This window comes from Ambystoma mexicanum, chromosome 11 (assembly GCF_040938575.1).
Source record: "Ambystoma mexicanum isolate Mex_15411 chromosome 11, UKY_AmexF1_1, whole genome shotgun sequence".
NCBI lineage: Eukaryota > Metazoa > Chordata > Amphibia > Caudata > Ambystomatidae > Ambystoma > Ambystoma mexicanum.
The window spans coordinates 1,114,727,794-1,114,748,589 of NC_090934.1; the positions used below are offsets into that span (position 1 = coordinate 1,114,727,794).

At 43.5% G+C, this 20,796-nt stretch overlaps 1 protein-coding gene across 14 annotated transcripts in view; it reads left to right on the forward strand.

Moving 5' to 3' along the window:
- TMEM266 (transmembrane protein 266) overlaps positions 1 to 20,796 on the forward strand; it is an 818,009-nt gene that overhangs the window by 257,603 nt on the left and 539,610 nt on the right. For 12 of the 14 annotated variants that reach the window (XM_069624431.1, XM_069624435.1, XM_069624430.1 and 9 more), the window contains one exon: positions 26 to 214. The exons of the other annotated variants lie outside the window; for them this stretch is intronic. In XM_069624431.1, the coding sequence (XP_069480532.1) occupies positions 26 to 214 (189 nt within the window). The remainder of the gene's footprint in view (positions 1 to 25; positions 215 to 20,796) is intronic. 14 annotated transcript variants of the gene reach the window in all.

A 20,796-nucleotide genomic window follows, 5' to 3' on the forward strand; every position in this document is an offset into this window, starting at 1 on the left:
TGGCTTCTTTTTCAATTTTCTCCAGGCCTCCAATAGAAGGCGGCGTATCAGACGTTGAGATAATTTCGCCACAAGTAGAAGAAGAAACCAAAAGCATAGCTCCAGTGCGACTTGTTAACTTTGCTTACCGCGATTTACCCCTAGCAGCTCTTGACATTTCTGTGGCCGGCTCCCAACTGTTGGCAAATTTGGACGAGGAGTATCAAAGAGAAGGGTAGGTGCACGTCGTATAGATTTGAACGTTGATTTGTATGTGCTCCATGAGCAACGCCAAGCCACAAGGGTGTGGCTGTTATATGCAACATCTGTGAATATTATGTTAGAAGAGAGGGGCCGAATACGTAAAAAAGAGGGGGGGTACCCTTTCAAGTGGACAAGCTCAAGGCTAAAGTACTTCACTGGTACAGGAGGGTGGTCCTGCCCACAAATTGATATGTAGGTTGGTCTATTAAGTGATGGATCCAAACCTAAGGTCAAAGGTATATTGCCTTCTCACCGAGCTAAAACAAACCAAACAGTAGCAAACATAGGTTTTATTTGCTAATTATATAGATAAGTATTCAATACATAAAAGTTGAAAACAAATGTTGAAAAAAGTACAACATACATAGATGCAAAGTTAAGACAACATATAATACCATCAATAAAAATTCATAACAAAAAACCAAAGTATAGTATTAACAGCAATGTGAACAAAGAGTACTGTATTATCAATATACAGGTCAATCTTAAGCAAAGGTTTCTTTTCTATTTCCTTGCATACTGGTGAACCAATTGAAGTGGACACACAGGTCATTTGTGAAAAAAATTCAAAGTTAGAGAATATTATGTTAGAAGAGAGGGGCCGAGCCATGATGGGAATACAGCTGAAAAGAGCAACTACAAATCATCAGAGCAATAGTGGATGGGGAGAGGAACGCGTGTACAAAACTATTTCTCTGTACGAAAGGAACTGTTTAGAGAAATGTAAGAAAAAAGTAATACTGTTGCTCATTCAGGCTTCCACCATTTTGGTTCCTCGTCATCTGACATGGCTATTGGCTGCAATGGATATGAGTCTATAAAAGACCAGCATGGCGCACATGCAACCCCTGTACAGATTATCCACATATGGATCATGGCGGTAGTAAACATTGACATTCTCATTTTTGCCATTCATAGGAGCTGTCAGCAAATTTATTTTTGTTTCTCCTAATGCCTTGTGTGTGATGGCAGAAAATGTGTTTTTTATTTAACCGGAAATGTTGGCATTCCCATCGTCTTTAGCTCAGTATTCCCCAAATTGAAACACTTTCCCAATAGAAGTAACACTAAAATAATGACGTACTAATATAGTTCCCAACACTTTAAATCTTTCAAATAATGGTTTTCAATTGACTGTCTTGATTATGTTCTCAGTATTGCGTGCTTGGATCTGTTTACACTCCACAAGCAGAGCTATATAGAGGAAAGTGAGGAGGCTACGTTGCACGCACTTTAATGCAGCTTACTCATAATGTAAGGTTTTTGAGGTATTGATTTTCTTAAGATAAATTAATTATTTAGAAATTGTATCTGTATTTATTCACATTTGCTGTGTAAAAAGTAAGATGCAACTAGCTTAATTCATTAATTACAATAAACATTATACAATAGTGATTGGATGGCTGTGTAGTAGGAGAGTCACAGTGCAGAGTTCTTGCAGATATAACCAAGCTTCATTGTCACCCCTTCTATACAAATTGGGACTATTTTCACACAAAGGCATAGGAACAGCTGCCGTTTTTACAGCAGACATTGTTTACTTTTTCTTTTTGGGAAACTCATATGGGGCATACGTGGTTCTGTGCTCCAGCAGAAATTGTAGCCTTTGCAGCAAACAACAATTATATATTTTTTGAAAACTCGTGGGTTGGGGAGCACATGGGGCTAGGCTCCAACACACCCAAGCAAACCACCATTGTGCTCCCCTTTAACTCACACGAATATTCATTTCCTAAAAAGAAGAACAGAAAATACCAACATGAATGATACAAAGAGAAGCTGGGTGCTTGCACATCAAGCCAAGCTCCAATTTCATTGTGCTGCTCCTCTTGTTGCCTTGACACATGAACACGATCGCTACCAGGTTGACAGTATGTCTTAGTACTTGCAAATAATCCGTCTTTCTTTATCATATTAAAAAAATAAAACTGATTGAAAGAAAGGGACGGGATAGACAATGGGCCGCATTACACGGATGGCGGTAAGGGATTACCGGCACCGGTAAGGGCACCAGTGCCGTTAATCCCTTACCGCCCTACTACGAGGTCCCTCAGTGGGTCCCATCCTTAACGTGTGGTCAGACCATACGTTAAGGACGGGACCCGCTGAGGGACTTCAGAGCAAATAACAGTACCGCTAATTGCGGTACCGTTATTTGCTTCTTCCCCATTCACATTGAGCCCTATGGGGGGCTCAAATGGGAATGGGGAAGGGCCATGGTGAATGGGGAATTACCGCCCCCGCCAACCTTGGAATGGGGCGGTAATTCCGCCATTCACCATGCCGGACTCCGGCGGCAACCATGGCGCTACTAGCGCCATGGTTACCGCCATCCGTGTAATGAGGCCCAATGTTTTTTGTTGTTTTTTTAAGTAAGAAGAAACAAAAAGAAAGTGGGCACACATGGACCCTTTTTAAAAATGTTTTAATTAAAATGAATTACTTAAAAATGTAACATTACTACTAACCCAAGTAGCATTGGCTATCTGGGCACCGAAGTTATGATATAGACCTGGGGTGGCTGCTGATTTGAGCCGCATCTCGGCTGCCATTTAAACAGCTCTAAACCGAAGTTCCTTCTTTCACAATCTTCATGTTATCAGGTTGCACAGCCTTTGACCTTTAAGGCAGAATTGACATGATGAGGAGCAAATCATGTTCCCCCATGTTTACAAATAAATTGTTTTCTGTGTGTAAACATATCTAAAAACGGAACGGGGAGAGCCTTAATTATAATGTTAGTGAAATGTAAGGGTAGTGATCAGGGTGAAATTCAAGAAACTCGGTACATGTTTGACCACCGCCACATGGACTATGCGAGACCATTTCTCTGTTTGGCAAAAGGAAGCCTGCATCCGCCAGCATCCATCGTCATGAGCAAGGTCATCTCATCCATTCAATCCACAAAGCAGTAAATCAGATCCTGGATGAAGCAATACCTGCTGGTTGTAGTAATGGAATGGTCGTGTACAGGCTCTGTGGACTGGTGTGGGGTGGAGTGAGGTCACCATATAACAGCACAATGCAGTAGATGTGTTAAGTCAAGCAATGTCCAGACAGACCACGTGTAAAAATACCCTCAGTCTATTCTATTTAGATAACGCAACCTATTCCTATGAGTGCAAGTTGGAGTTGCAAGGGTTTTTATCAGTAAGGAACTGGGAGTCAAGGAACCACTCAGTCAGGTTAAGGAGCCTTTTGGTTGTAGAACATGGTCACAATGTCCTTCAGAATTGGTAGGTGTTTGAACCTGCATTCACTGACTGCAAACCGTGTTGTGAAGTTCTATGGTATAATGTGTATTTGTGGGACCTGGGCGCAGTTTTTTTAATGGATTTCCATGGTCTCCACACTCAACGAAGGACTTAAAGTATGTGATGGCTGCAATCTCTCTAGGCAATGCAAGTAAAGACTTTGTCGATCCTAGGAGGCAGCACTTTGTTGTCTCACATTGGGCATTCAGAGGAAACTGGGATTCGCACATGATCACCTGACCAGTGTGAAGTTGAAAAGACGCTGGCGGCACTTGCACTGGCACTTGCTCTGATCTTACTTGGCCTGAGATGCACCAAGTAATAGCCAAGGGTGTACATGTCTAGAGCTAGTGTAGACAACTCAACTGGGCTAATGGTGGAAAGCAATGCTCTTTGAAGCCCTGATGACTTGAGTTTTACCAGCAAGCCACCCAATGATATTTTCCCCTCCTGGCTGTCTTCCCTATTCAATCCGCTGATGAAAACTGAAGCAGCAAAGCAGGGCTAGCATGGATCTCCAGCTTTGGCCCTTTCACAGATTCCCATGCTTAGAAGTATTCCCTGTCCTCAGACTGGGATTCCTCAGTACCAAATAACTATCTACATATATACAGCAAAGTAAAAGATTAACTTCCAGACTTTGTGTCTGACCACTCCACCACCAATCAAGTACCTCTTCCCCAACCCTTGGTGGCATCTTCAGATTGCGTTACTGCATTAACGTAGGCAATCCTAGAATTTTGCTTCCTGTGCCAGGCAGAGAGTTAGTTTGGGTAGTCTGTGCTACCATGAGGGAGATTTCATTTTACATGGTCCACTATGAGGAGAAACTCTCACTTGCCAGGTTTAAGCAGTCGGTATTTAAAGACTGCAAACCTGCCGTAAAAAAACATTTTGTTGAAGGATCTATATGACAAGTGCATTTATCGTCTACCCCCCGACCACATGCACGAAGAGTGTGATATCTGCAGAGCTTTGTGGCAGAAAGCAGTTAAGGACCAGCATTGAAGATTGCTGCTGCACATTAGTGAAGGCAAGCCCAAAAAGCGCTCATTCAGAAGAACAAAGTAACGAAAATTGGCTAACGTCTCTTCGGCCCATCAAGGGGGCCGATAAATCTGGAATAAAGGTAGTAATTCTGGTCATCAAGCACGTGAAGGACACAGGGGTTTCTGTACAATCCCAGTTGGATGTGCAAACCACAAGTACTGAAGGTACTATAAAGTTGTCAACACACCAGCGGGAGCCACAAACAGAGAAGCAACAATGAGATAAATCAACCATGAAATATATTCAGTGGATAGATCAACAACTGGTTTCCCATCACTGGGATCCAGCCCCACAAGAATGGGCCCATCCACAAAGTCCACATTGATTGCTATGACTATTGGCTCATCCACAAAGGCCCTTTCGATGGTGGACAAAAATGATGCAATAGGTAACAGGTCGATGGTGCAGTCGAATACCCTGTTGGCCGAGCATTTGAAATACCAAAATGCACAAGAGAAAGTGAGCGCATAGAGTGAGACTGCAAAGGAAAAGTTCAACACTCCTGTAGGATCCAAGCCCCCTGGGAAATCCCACCTCTCAACAGCTTTAGACATTAGCCTTTTAAAGATATGCCAGATGTGCCTGACATCATTATGACAGTGGTGAAGATAATACCATCTCAGGAAATGAAGGTGATTCATACTTTATAAGAGGAGAATGAGAAACAGGAAATGTCTGTTATGCCACCTAACTGCTGTATCCATTACAAAGGATTGTGGAATAGTACAGAGTCATTGAAAGACAAGATAAACTATCAAAACAATTACAACAATCCTCTGAGAAGACAATGGTAAAGCCTACATCTAAGGACCTGGGGGGCGGGGACATTTCCTCTGAAGAGTCTTCTCTTACACAATTGAATCCTCCACATCCATCCACCTCTACAGAATCAAGACCTTTACTGATGCTGGAAAGTTCCTTTAAAGAACCTGCAGGCCTAAGCCCAGGGTATGGGGAATTCTACAAGGATGTCCCCGGTCCCTCAAAAGAAGGAGCTAAGAGCTCACCTGTGCAGCTAAGGCAGCCCTTATACCCCGGAACACGGGGAATCATCGTTTGAAGAAGATGAAGCATGTGTTCCACCTTCCACTTCACCCTCACGACAATGCATTATTCCATCAGCTCATGCATAAAATTGTACAATGTTATGTTATTGAGGTTGCGGTAGAAGAGAAACAATCACTCCTTTAACAGAAGACTGAAAAAGTCACAGCCATTTCCATTATGGATGAAATATGGCAGATGGGCACAGAACTCTTAATGATGCTTCTGCCACTTACGCCTTTTCTGGCAAGGCCTAACAAGAAATATATGGTGAACTAGTCAGCCCTACTGTTTCAGAGGCCACAGAAGACCTTAACTTGGTGGTTATCCCAATTGTAGAAAGGTGCTCCACTAATGGCTTAGAAAAGAAAATATCGTCCATGGATTTTCTCAAAGTTAGAGTGGCTAATGCATGTGCTATTAGAGCCAGAATCCATAGGGGAATTCATTTTCTGCCAGATGAGAAGCAAGCTGAAGGGAGGCACATAATTAAACAATGAGAGGTGGCCTCTAAACATGCCATTGTTGCTGCTGTCGATCCAGCAGATACAGGTTTTCCCCATCTAGACAACGGAGCAATACTCAGATGACAAGCTTCAATGAAAGCAAGCAATTTTGGACCTTAGGTGCATTTCAAGATTCCAGTCGCAGAATGTGAGGGGCAAGAGATCTTTGGTAAGGTCCTTGATGAGATCCTAAAATCAAGAAAAGTTCATTTAGACACAGATTGGGTGATGCCCACGCTCCGAGGCAGGTGCCCTTTTTCAAGGCTTAAGAGGCTCCAAATACTTGAACACAGGAAGGTCAAGATACCAGTACCAGCAATGCAGCTACAACCAGCACACCGTTAATGGTTACATTGAAAATCAGCAGAGGCAGATGCAATATTGGCAATCAGTGGCATCAAAGAGAAGATGATTGAGACACTCATGACCATTCACTAATAGATCAGCATCACTCTTTCGAAATACCCTGATGATGTTTAGCACCCTGGTTGGGGAGCAGGACATCCCAATTTCTGAACAATTAAGACAGAATCACATCAGACTAATGGGTGCTTCAGATAATTCAATCACTTTAGAATGTTTGAACACCCATCCAAGGTTCTGATGGAATAAGTGGCAGTCTTAGTGTTGAAAGATGCAATAGAAAAGGTGCCAAAAGGCAGTAAGGAAAAGGTTTCTATGCCAGCTATCCCACATATTTTCTATGTCAGAAGACAAATTTAAATGATGACAAGTAAAAATATGCATTAACTTCAAAGCCCTCTTCATCGCCCACAAATAATTGCACGGACAAGGAGCTGAATTCCTCCAGGCCAAAATCAACCACTACCACCCAGGAAGAAACCCAAGATCAACCGATGACCTCCAAATCGAAACAAAGCAATACAAAAAACACAATCCCAAAGGAAATAAGAACTACAGAAGACCACCACGCCTTCAGAAAATGACTAAAAACCTGGCTATTCAACTCACAATAATTAACATAAAACGGGCACCGCCAGCGATACCAAGGGGTAATCCAGGACAACCCAATGACAGCACAAACTCCAGAGCCAACAATATAACTAAATCAACACACCAACTACTAACCCTCCCTGCACCTGGCTCTTCTCAAGCATACCCCACACTTACCGCACACGTTCTAACGGATCAACCTAACCACACAAAAACACACAACCCACACATCCACCACAAAACTAACTGGCACAAACAAAATACCAAATCACTGGATGTTGCCCTTTCGACACAATAACCCCAGTGCGAGCAACCCAAACACACCTAGAAAGCAGAGTCGTAAGAGACGCCAGTTCCTCCTGGCTCTACAAGCATAAACAGACAAGCACAACCTCTAAACTACTCCCTCTTCTTTCACCAATCTACCCAGACCGCTTTCTTGAAGAATCACGTGAGCGCCTGGAGACCATGCCAATGGTAACGATGCACGGTATAAAATAACTCAACATAACATAACAAATCACAGATTTAAGAAAGCTAAACAAGTTCATGAAAAGGTAGTCCTTCAAGATGCCTACCGTACAAATAATCCTGTTACGCATGACACAGCGTGATTTCTTGACCACAGTAAATATGGAAGATGCTTATTTCCATGTCCTGATTCACAGGTCCCACAGACGATTACATAGATTTATTGTGATGGGAAATGATGTTCAATTGAAGGTTCCCGTTCGGATTGAGATCCCCCCCAAGAGAGTTTTCCAAGTCCAGCTGCTGCATCACAGTATTTCCATATACATTTCCCTATCCATTTCTTAATGATTAGCTAGTAAATAGCAAGCCAGGGATCATTATTCGGGTGCTTTGGATTGTTTGTGTGAGTACATTTCTACTGCCGTGCGGGAGCACAGGGGTGAGCAATGGTTTCCGAGTTCCTACTCGGCTCCATGCTACTACTTGAACAGCAATGATTTTAGTCCTTTAGAAATAGGCACAACATGAAGGGTACACCGCATTTGCAGTGTTAAGGTAGCCCGGGCCGTGGGCAGGCTACACTCTTTAAGAGGATGCGAGCCAGCATGGATGCATCCAAAACAACAAGTAAGTAGCAAAATAAAAGAAATGTTCAGTCAAGGATCTATAGAAATAAGTCTTTAATTAAACTAAAGGAACAGGCAAACTATTAAAAACCCAAACAACCCACCCGTGTAATGAAAGGCAGACATTGAGAGAAAAGGTCACACTTGTTATTAAAGAACAGGGTTGTTACTGGTAAATAGACTAGTAGAAAAGTGGAACATGTTCAATAATATGTCGTTAAGGCATAACGAAGACTCTCAAATGTCACTAGGGCCACAAAAAAGGTGTTCAGGGTCCAAGAGCGGCAAGCCAGTTTTCTGGGTGCTTCCCAGTGCATCTAGTCGGGTCCGTTTTGGCGATCTGGCTTGAAGGGATTCAATGCAGCAATCCAGTTCGGGAAGGGTCAATGGCTTGTGGCTTGAAGAAGCCTGGGACAGGCAGGCGATGTCAAGTTGACGTCACTAAGGGAACACTTCTTGTTGTAACAAGGGTTATTCCTTGTGATGTCACCGCCCACAGTGCCTTGTCTGCAGGAAGTTAGAAGGGGTATCTTGTGGGAAGTGGAGAGCTTGGCAAATCCAAGACAGCTTGCCCCTTCCCTAGTGTGAAGGTCCATTAAATCTACACTATCCTTCCCCTATCTCCTATGTGCCTCAGATCAAAAAGACTCCAGTAAGTACCTCCCTGGTGTGACTTCCCCATTGTGTTGCAGAGGCCCCTTTGAAGCTCTCAGCCCTCATCCCACCCCTAGAAGAGGTATGCACTGTTTTCCTTGGAAAGGAGTCCCAGCTTCCCAGCAGAGAGCAAAGAGAATCCTGGGCAAAGCCCACCATATGTTGTGGGGGAAACGTCCAGGCCAGAAGCAATAAAAATAAATGGCTCTGCCCCACAGGTGCAGTGGAAACTAAGTGGCAATAATGATAACATGAGATTGATTTTTGTCAATTTTATCTTATTCACTCATCTGCCACTATATGAAATCAGATATAACCTTTTATATATCTTTAGCCTAAGCTCTGCCACAAGACAAATGAGGTATGTAGTTATTGGTATTTTGAACATCTGTGCGTGTACTTTTAAAGGCACCCATGGCTGTTGGAACTAATTGGGTTCCAGCAAGCTGTGTTAGAATAGCCCATGTTACTCTGTAGTGAACATGTTGCCAAATCATATTGCTGCTGCTGGTGTGTCAGTAGACAAGGCCCAGCAAAGTATACATGTGTGAACTATACTTTTCAGCATGGCACATTTTAAAAGTGGGACCTGTTTAGCTGGTCACACTTTCTGAGATAGAAAACCACCATAATTTCTCATAGCAAAAACCAAAAAAAGCTCAGGAGTGTGCAACATCGCAGATGACATTCTGTCACATCCTATCAGTCTGCAAAATTCGCAATTGTATCTGTCAAGATATGCAGTGCTCCTGGGAACAGAACTGAACACTAGGATCCCCAGATTTGACTTATCCAAGGACAGATTAGTTAGGTTTCGACTGCCCCCTGTCGGTTGCTCTTAAGTCGGTTTACTCAATAAGGCGCTACAAGTCTCTCTTGAGAATTACGTCATCCTGTATAGGCCATATCCAAACTGCATCCAAAAAATGAGCTCAATCCAGGAATTTCTAGATGCCAAGTAGACTCAGATTAACAGGGTTTAGGAGGAAGTCCCTGTGCTAAGCTCACACTTACAAAGATTGTAGGGTGGTAGGGAAACTATACCAACTTCACCTCAGGTGTGCCTTTTCAGAAACAGTTCCCGGTTAACACGATATTGGCAGAGCACACCTGAATGGCCCAGGAGTAGGAAGAAGGTGTTCAACAGCGGAGGAGAAGCTACACATAAATGTGATCAGAGTAGTGTTAAAGACATTTTTGTTGTGCAGGAATATGCGTGAGGATCTGCACCAATAACAGCATGTAAGTATATTACATACAAAAGCGAGGAAGAACACAATGCCACACTCTATACAGAGAAGAGCAGACCCCTACGGAATTGGGCGATTGAAAACAACATACAAACACTGATAGATCCTCTTCTGAGAAAGGGGAATATAATTACAAACTCCTTAAGCAGGTGCAATATTTAGCAACACAAATTGGAACTAGATGATCTGATCTTAAACATCTGTTCCAAAGGTGGGGACAGATAGGTATAAATATCTTTGTGATGCATTCAAATGCAAAAATCCAATTGATTTGCAAGCAGATTTTATCATTACATCTCATGAGACATCTTTTCAGTTCCCTGGTTATGGAGCTCTCTCTATGCTTTCAATTCGGTTGGGGGAAGATGGGTTGCTTTGGCTTAGTTGGGGAGTGTTGAAGAGCGAGGTTTTAGCATTTCCCAAAATCTAAGGTTATCCTGGATTGTATGAATTACCTTTGGAAGTGAGTTAAAGAGTTCTGCTGGGATGTTGGAGAAGGTAGCTCATCTGTGTCTCTTTATGACACAGCAGACAGTTTTTAGGAGAATGCCCTTGCTGGATTTCAGCATTCTCCTTGGTTGATATTCCTTGGCTGTTATTGGACAATATTTCTTTGGATGAATTGGGCTCCACACTCCTGAACAGCTCTATGGGCAATGCAGAGTTCTTTGTTGTGGATTCATTTTTTAACTAATAGCTAGTGAGGGATCTTAGGAATGGTGTAATATGTTCCCTAAAATTGAGTTTTAGTAACAATCTTGGTGCCCTGTTTTGAGACAATTGAATTTTCTTAGTAAGGTAATCTGGCATGCCAAGGTAGATGGTGTTTATGTAGTCCATTCTTGATAAAACCAGGGATATGAAGGCAAGAGCCTAGTTTGCGAAAGTGAGGAAGGAAATTATCAGTCTGAGTGAATATTGGTGGCAGATGAAAGTCTTTATTACTTCGTTAATGTGTGATTCTAATGTTAGTGCATTGTCCATCTAAATTCCTAGGTTCTTGACTACTTTCAAAGTGTACGGATAAATGCCCATTTATGCAGACTAAGAGATTGTTGTCTGCGGTGTGGCATTGAGTGAGTTGATCATGATCTCTTTTTTGTCTGGGTTTAGTTTTAGATTGTTATTCATCAGCATTGCATTCACTTGTTCAACGCAGTTAATTAGGTCAACATTGTGTCTTTGCTAGTAGTCATTTTGAGGGGGATTTGTGTCATCTGCAAAGTGGAAGCCAGAAATGCTGTGTTGTTTATGATTCTCTTATACATGCCATGGATATATTGAGCAACGGTGGTGATAAGCTCAATCCTTCCGGTACTCCACAGGCTATGTGTTGCATGAGCTTGGTCAGTATGGCAGTAGCCATATAATTTATTTTCTGTCCCAGAGGAATGACCCAATCCATTGTACCGCAGTGTTGCACCGTCCTTTTTGCTAGTGATATCAGATTGACAGTGTTAAAAGTTGTTAATATGTCTGGGAGTATAAGGGATGATTCATGTATTCATCATCATACTGGGCTTCATTAAGAGTTTGGCTGTAATTTGGTGTTAATACTGCTGAATTACCACCAGAATCGTTTACCGTTACCGGCACTTGGTCCCGTGGGTGTACCACATATTAAAAGTGGTGTTAGATATATGATATGATATGGCATTTATAACGCGCCTATACACAAGTGTTTCAAGGGCGGTGTCAGTCCCCATTAATGGAGTCCATAACACTCCGTTGGGGATTTGTGGTGGTTATTCCACCGATTTGTGGAGGAAAAGTGGAGGATTCACCTCCAGCATCACTTAATACAAACTCTTTAAATCTCAATGGCATGTGCGTACTCATGCCTCTTGTTTCCCTTCTCCCTTCATTCCCTTCAGCTCCAACCAATGAAGGTTCAAACTTCTTCCCATTTTGACACACTTCTACCAGCCTCCAAACTGGTCCTTGCATTCCAGACAATCCACTCTCACTCCCTTCAGGAATCTTTGCAACTCTCCCCTCCAAACCTGTCATTCCCGTACTACCAGCACTTCCACTGGGCTTGTCCAACATTACCTTACTAGGCCCTTCTTCCAACACAATGGGCCTGATTCATGGAAGTGTTTTATAATGGCACATTCCCATGTTTTCTCCCCACTTTAACAGGTCCTGAAGTACCTAGCCATTCAGGGGTTAATTCACAAATAGGTTTCCTCACCCCTCAATGCCACAAATGGTGAAATCCCTGTGATGGAGGGGTGGGGGAGTTGCTCTATATGCCCACACCATGTCTTTCACCAACTCTTCAACATCCAAATTTGACACCTTAGCCAGTTGAAGAGTTCCTTTAACAATCCTATTGAATCTTTCCACCATTCCGTTCTGCCGCAGACAATACAAAGCTGTTGTCTTATGGCGCACCGCCGCTCCCCTCAAATACTCTAACACCTCACTAGATCGAAATTGAAATCCATTGTCAGTCAACAAACTAGATGGAAACCCCTCTATACTGAACACCGTATCTAGAAATTCTATCACTGGCTTGGACATAACGTCATCAGACCACCCTACACACAGTCGTTTGGAATGTTAGTCCATCAACACAAATATAAACCTCTTACACTGATAACACTTTGGCAAAGACTGTATTGTGTCAAGAGCTAATATCTCAAAAGTCATAGCAGGAATCCTCACTAGACACAAGGGAGGTTCCACAACCACATGCGATATATAGCATGATGCACACGGCTAACAATGTGCCACAATCTCTTCTAGCTCAGCATCCAAATTCGGCCACAAATAAGTTTCTCAGACTCTCCTCTTAGTCATGTTCCTATCTAAATGTCCCCTGTGAGCTTTCTCGTGCTCTTAGATGGAACAACCTTCTCCGCCCTGCACAGGGTATCCTCTTCCATTTTCTTGTCTCTATCTTGCCACATCCAGAACCCCATCCTGCGTCACTCATGCTATCATTGACCATTCTTCCTCAACTGGTTCAGAACTGGCACCTTCTAGTGGAAGCCGTGCAAGCAATCCACAACAACATTAGTAGCCCCAGGACATAAATGACAGAAAAAGTATACTCTTGCAAAGCCAAAGCCCAACGATTTATCCTGGGGGACCCACACATGCTATTTCCTCCCAACAAATGAACCAAAGGGTCATGATCAGTCTTAATAACAAATGGAACACCCCAACGAAAAATCCTAAAGTGACTTACAGCCCAATAACCTGCCAGAGCTTCTCATTCCACTGTTGAATAATTCTTCTCAGCCCCCTGCAATGCTCTAAAAGCAAAAACCAATACTATTTCCCAACCATCTGTCGCTTGAGTGTGTGTAGCTCCAAGTCCCACTCCACTCGTATATGTTGTCAAAACAGTCTTACTGATCGGATCGAACATGCTCTGATTGGGGGCCTCAACAATCTTCTCTTTTACCTGCGTGAACACTTTATCACATTCTCTACTCCACACAAAACTCACATTCTTTTTCAATAACTCTCTCAATGGAGCACAAAGAGAGGCAAATCCTTCCACAAACTTCGAATAATATTCTGCAAGGTTTAGGAAAGCTCTTAGAGTATCCTTGTTGTGTGGGGCCAGAGCTTTCAACACCACATTCACCAAACGGATCTTTGGCCTAATCACCTGACTATCTATGCCATGCCCCAAGTACGACACTTCTGTCGCCTTGAACGTATACTTTTCTTCCCTGATCATGAGCCCCCCCTGGTTGAGAATTTTCAACACATCTCTCACACAGTCATCATGGTGCTGCAGATCTGCGGTAAAGAAAAGAATGTCATCTTGTAAACACTTTACACTGGGCATCCCCTTGAACAATACTTCCACCACTCTCTGGAACACTGAAGCTGGTAATTCCACCGGTGATAATTCCGCCAAAACCTGTAATTTGGTAGCACAGAAAAAATTGAGGTAACTGAATGGGATCTATGTTAAAAAAACAAATCCCATAAGCTTGAGTTACAAAATTGTAAAGCCGACTTGTTTGCATTTAGAAACTCAAGCTTTTGGGATTTTCTTCATTTGTCACCCGCTTTACATTTAATGTATGCAAGGGACACCCCCACAGCCCATAATGGCAAACTAGAGGAGCGGGGGACACCCCTGCAACACCCGCTCACCTAGTATGGCATTTTCGGCTTCCACAGTTTCTGTTATGCTGAATGCGCATTCAGCATTTTTTAAACTATATTTTCTGACAATACCAATTGAATTATCTCCACATTTCCTCCACATCGCCAAACTCGTAACAGGGCCCATTGTGTCTTTTAAAATGGAGGAGCGTTTATGGGTTCGCAGGAGGCTCTTGAGAAAGTCTAGTCACTGTTCCCCAGCTCCAAGACTAGAGTGATGACCGTGACCTCCATGCATAGTATAAATGATTGTAGGGGATTACCAGGAGGCATTCCCTATTGAACAGAAGGAATGGGAAAGCTGGAGGCTTGACCAAGAATGCAGTACCAATCCGAAGACAACTTGGAACAGAATGGTGGGGGGAGAGCTGCCTATTCGGACAACGAAAGAAATCAACGTCCGGGCTCTGGTGACAAACCAAGCTGATGTAGTTGAGAACTAGCCCATTCTCCCGACATGCCTTTTAAGAGAAATTTATTGATTTGGAAGTCCAGATGGACCCCTCAGACAGAAACAGAGACTAAGCACGCTCGGTGAAGGGGAATTCAGTCTGGATGGAACACAAGTGAGTGAGTACTGGACTTAGACCTAATGATGGATTATGTTGACTTTGAGTTTTCTGACAAGTTGACTGTAGATAGGGACAGAGTTCAGATATTGAGGTGTTTTTTTTCTTGGTTTGTTATGAGATTGAGCCTTAATGTTTGGTGAAGGTGTGGTTGGAATAGGGCCAGGCAACTGTTGCAGCGGGATTCTGGACCAGATCCTCCATACTGGACTGAGGGATTCGGCACATTTATGAATAATCGGGTAACCTCAAAGAAAACACTGAAACATCCTTTTGCATCAAAGAGAACGTGTAGTAGCAGTGCTTCATGAGAACGGTTGAAGATGAAACAAAGTATTACATTGAATTGGATGCTGTTTAAAATCTAATGTTACTGATTCATCATATGACTGTGCAGATCTGCATTCCTGTGTGGTGTCATATCCATACTTGCACTTTGTTCAACAGCATCAGGATGTCTCAGCTCCACTCCGGCCTGGTACCTTGGAAGGGACTGAGCAATACAGTTGATATATCTGTACAAGTATTCTTTTGGGGAGATCTTAATTGTGCAGGACATTCTCCCTAGTTCCCTCTTCTTCATGACACATAGATAAACACCACTTAGCACCACAGGGTACCCTAAACTATGCCTATTTTATTTGCAGGGTATAGTCTATGCTGCCATGATCTGTGTGACGCTCACAGATGTGATCTCAGTAAGGAGAGGGGGCCGTTGAGCTTGTAGGTGTCTGACTTGGATGGACCCCAAGGGATGATGATGCCTACCCTCTCCTGATAAGCAGTGGCTTGACTAGCTGGGAAGATAGCGGGTCTGTGGCTCACTGGACTAATGCATCCACTACAAGGGCCTGTGTTTGACCTCATGGTCGCAGGCTTGTTCACAGCAGGTCCACTGAGCCCTTCATCCTTTCGAGGTCGATAAAATGAGTGCCATTAATTTGGGTAACAATAAACATGTGTTAACTGTCAATAGCGCCAAGATGCCCCTCTGGGGTGAACGTGCACTCTACAAATAGACCTGTTATGTTATATGCTTGGTTGCACGTATCGCAATGTAATTGCAAAGGAGGAAATCCTCATCTCGGAAAGGTCTTTGGTTTGAATTGGGGTGATTTTACTGTGATGCAAATGTCCGAGGGAGAAATGACCGAAGATTATTTGCTCTAAATAATCGCCGGTCATTTCTCCCCTGAACATTACCAATGTACCCAAACCCCCACCCACCCCCCCAACACACCCCCACCCCCTTACTTACCTTGACTTCTCGCTGTGTACCTGCAACACCGGTTCCCTTTAACTTCCGTGATCGGGAACCGGCGCTGCATGGTCCTTTTCTTTCTTTTTTTTTTTTTTTGTCAGGTCAGCAGCAGGGGTGTCCTCAGCAATCCCTGCTCACTATACTGTATCGAATGGTGAGCGGGGTGTTGCGGGGGACACCCTGCAGCTTTTTATTTTTGTCGGGTCAGCTGCGGGGGACACCCCCGCAATACCCGCTCACAGTATAGTAAGCGGGGGTTGGGGGGACACCCCCGCAGCCTTTTTTTTCCGTCCTACTCCACCAAATAGATACTACCAAATGTCCTACGAACATTTAGTAAGTAGGACATTTGGTAGTGTCTATTTTCGGTAATTTGGTGGAGTAGATATATTGGATTCGGTGCAAGTTTTCTCCCTCTGCTCTGGGTACTTGTCCCTTCACTGTATAGATCAGGTGACTATATTTGCTCTTTGGTGTTTTGTCTACTAAATTGTAGAGGTGAGGTTGAGTCCTCATAATCTGTTTATGAGCTGATGCTGCTGTGATCATGGTTCCTTTCTGGGCAATCACCTGAAGTGGTTCAGATAAGTATCTTAAATAGGTTTTCCTCATTTGTTGTTGATGTACTATAACCTCCTCAGCTATTTCAAACTCTTTCTCTCATGCATCTCTTCTTCAGGTGAGTTCATCACTGCCGTTCCTGTTGAAAGAGTCTCTTGTTCTGATTTCTTCATCTCTGTCTTCTTTTGGGACATGGCCTCTGAGAAGCTGTGTCATCAGGGTCACTACATCATCAAGTCCACAGGGGACACGTCTGTGGTGACATGAGGTGTTTTGCGGTATTTATGTAGAATTCTGCACAGGGTTTGTTGAAGGGACATTCCCTGAATTTCAGCCTTTTGCCTTGTTTTCTTCTTTGAGGCCCTAAAATGTTTGGGTAGACCATTGGCCTGTGGCCATAATGGAGTGATCATTTGATGGCTGAAACCAGGATGTGCTGCTAACGTCTTCAAGTCCGAGCCATTAAAGGGTGGCCCGTTACTTGGTTTAACCATTGCTGGTATGCCCTATTCACAGAATATCTCGTCTAGAGATAGGGTGTCCATCTTTGAGTTTGTAGATGGGATTCTTCGTGTATTTGGGAATCTTAAGTTTTTATTGATAGCGGCCAATAAGTACACTCCATCTTGTGTTGGACCATAGAAGTCGATAGCAATGGGGTGCCATTCATTTTCTGTGAAGTCCATGATTTGTAGAGGGAGGGGGACTGGCCCTTCTGATTAATTAACATGATTCACAGTGTTTCATGGCTTCCTCAATTGCCTTGACAATGTAGGATAGTAATGTTCTGGGCACAACTAGGTTCAATCCTCTCAGAAGACGTGAGTTTCTTGATGCCAACAGTTCTATGTGTGTCGCAGACATACATTCCAGTTCATATGATGCAGTGTTAGAAATGACTTGAGGTCCTGCCATTGGTTGACGTTAATGGCCACTATGACCAATTGAAGTGTGGGATTGTTTTGGGTTGCTGTGATAAGCATAGTTTCTGACAGGGCTGGGGGAGTGCAATAACAGCCATTAAGTCCAGGAAGTCATCCTTTCCTTCTTGGGTTGCAGTAAGGTGGAGCGGTGCTGCGTTGCAGGAGATATATTAGGTCTTTCCCTTGCTTGTGGATGATCTGGTAGTTATTTTCTTGCAGCTTCATCCACCACCTTTCGATGTGAGGGTCATTCTCGTTTTAGGGTTCCCAAAGAGGGACAGAAACGTTTCTTGACCAGTTACAGTTGGAAAAGTTTCAAAATAAGGGGATGGTTGAAATATTTGCAAACCAAGACCGCTTCCAGGCTTTCCTTTTCTGGCTTGGGGTACACCATTTCAATAGGTATAATGCTTGGCCAGCGTAACACCATGATTGCTTGTACATGGTAGCTGCTGTTCATATATTGAATCGGGATGGCTCTAAGGCCGACATACCTGGTGTCCAATGTAACTTCTGTGTGCCATGTTGTGTCAAAGGGCACCAGGTGTTGGTCTTCAGAAAGAGAAGGCTTGATAGTGTAAATAGTTGACTGGCATTGTAGGGTCCAGTGAAACATGGTGGTGTGATTTAAAAGGTAATGGTGGGTGATAACACTTGGCTAGCATACACCATGGCTCCTTGTGAGTGGTAGATGATGTCTGCATATTGAGCCAGGATGGTTTTGAGGCCAACAGGCCTGGTGTCCAAGGTAACCTGCATGTGCCATGCTTGGTCAAAGTGTGCAAGCTGATGATCTTCAGAAAGAGAGTGCTTGATTGTATTTATTTAATGTATTTTATTTTTTCATTTATAGAGCGCACAAAAACCCGAAGGCATCGAGGCGCTGTTACAGACACCAGTTTCTTGAAGACAGATTAGCAGTTACATGTAGACAGTATTAACAGGGAAGCACATTTGGAAGGCTCCCCAATTAGGCAAAACAGCCAGGTTTTGAGGGCTCGTCGGAAGGCTCAGTAGGAATGGAAGAGAATTCCATTGTTTACCTGCGATGTATAGGAAACTCGACCCTCCAGCTTTTATGCATTTGAATTTATGTTGGACAAGACGGTGGGCCTCGGGTATTCAAGTAGGCCTTGGTGATTTTCTGAGAAAGGTATGGTGGGGCAGACTTGGAGAGGCACCTGTGCGTAATAGACATGATTTTAAAGATGATCTGCTCTCGAATTGGGATCCACGCTTTTCTTGCAGCCAAGATATGTTCAAGTTTTGGAATGTTGAGAGCTGCTCGAAGAGCAATGTTTTGGATGATCTGCAATTTCTAGAGGTTGTGCAAGCAGATACCTACAAAGAGTGGATTGTAGTAGTGCAGCCTGCCCCTGATGACTGCTTGTGCAATAGTTAGACAACTGTCAGTGGATATAAAATATTTAGAGGTATTTATCAGTTTAGTCATGTAGGTCTGCAGAGGAGTGGATAGCGTTCACTTGGCGCGTCAGCGAGAGGGTGGCACTGAGGTAGACCCCCAGCGTTTTCACTGAAGTGGAGACTGGTAATCTGGGTGCCATCGATATGGAAGGCAGCGTATTGGGGATTGAGTTTTTTTTAGCACAGATGAAGGTTTAACCAGATGGATCTCTGTCTTATCGTCATTAAGACAGAGGCAGCGTGTTGCCATCCAGGCTTGGATGGTCGAGTAGTCCGTGTTAAGGGTGGCAGTGTCTTTCGAGCAGGTTCCAGAGAGGGGAAGGAGAATTTGTGTATCGTCAGCATAGTTGGTGTAGACTATGCCGATGGAGTCAAGAAGGTCAAAAAGTGGTTAGGTAAAGATATTATAGAGAGTGGGAGAGACGCAGGATACTTGAGGTACGCCACAATGGATTGGTGCTGGAGGAGCACTGGCGTTCTCAGAAAATACTCTGCTTGCTCTTCCTTTTAAAAAGGAGGCAAGCCATGTCATAGCTTCAGGAGAGGAATAGGCAGAAGTGGTAAGGTGGTGGCAAAGGATTTTGTGATTGAACAAATCAAAAGCTGCAGACAGATTCAGAAGAAGAAGGGCAGGTCTCCCTACATCCCTAATCTTGTGAAGCTGTTTTTTAAGGTCAAGAAGAGCTGACTCAATGGCATGGCCTGGACCGAAGCCAGACAGGCGTATTCCCAAGATATGGTTGCTTCCAAGTAGTGCTGATTTTAAATGTAATCTGCTCTGTCCAGGATTTTCAATAGGAAGGGGGCGATGGTGATGGGCCGGTAATTATTTGAGACTGCAGGGTCTAGGGAGTTATTTCTTTTGCAAAGGGAGATCCCAGGCTTCCTTGAGGCTGGAGGACACTGTTCCAGCAGCGAATGAGGTATTAATGAAGGTGGTGATAAAGGGTGCCAAGACATCAGAACAATCTTTAATGAGAGATGCAGGGCAAACATCCCTTTACACCTAGATGGTTTCAGTCTTTTTATGATAGCTGCGGCTTCCAGCTTTGAGACTTGTTTAAAGCGAAACAGTGGGAGGACAGGACTAGTGGCTGTGGGTGAAGTGGCAGAGCTTGTGGCAAGGTGAGAAGGTTTCAAAGTGGCTTGTTTAGCAAGGATGTTTTGTGTAATGTATCAATTTTGAGGAGTGTAGCATTTTGTATTTTGGTGCACCATGCTTTGTCCTTAGTAAGAGTGGGAGGAGGGGCCGTGGGGGATTCAAGTTCCCTGAGGAAGGTGAATATCTGTCTGGTATTAGGTTTGGCATTGGCTATTCTAGAAATAAATATTGTAGATTTGGCACGAATGATCGCTTGTTTGTACAATTTAGATGCCCTCATGAACACCAACCTCAGGGCGTCTGATAATGTTTTTTCCAATTTGTTTCTGCAAGTCGTTTTTTGGTGCAGAGTTCAAGGAGGTCAGGGGTGAGCCACAAATTGATATGTCCAGCAAGTTTTTCTTTGCGGGGCACTAGGGGGCAACAGTGTCTACTCAGATTGTTGGGGTCATGGCGCAGAGATCTGCTATTACATTAGGGTCATTGGAGCGAAGGTGCTCCTGTTTGAGTATATTGAGAAGTGGTAAGATGACGTGGTATTGAAAGCTGATAGGCATTGGGGTCTAAGGTAGCATAACATTGTGCTTTAAAAGGTGGCAGAGGGGTTCAGTCATAGTGGCATAGTCTGGCACCTATTCCTATCCCAAGGAACGATTGGACCGCTGAAATTTAGCTTAGTTGGGATAGATATCAATTTGGCTGGACTTTCATGGGGTCGGGAATCATCGCGCTTCCAGGAAATACTGTGACCATATAATTTGAGATG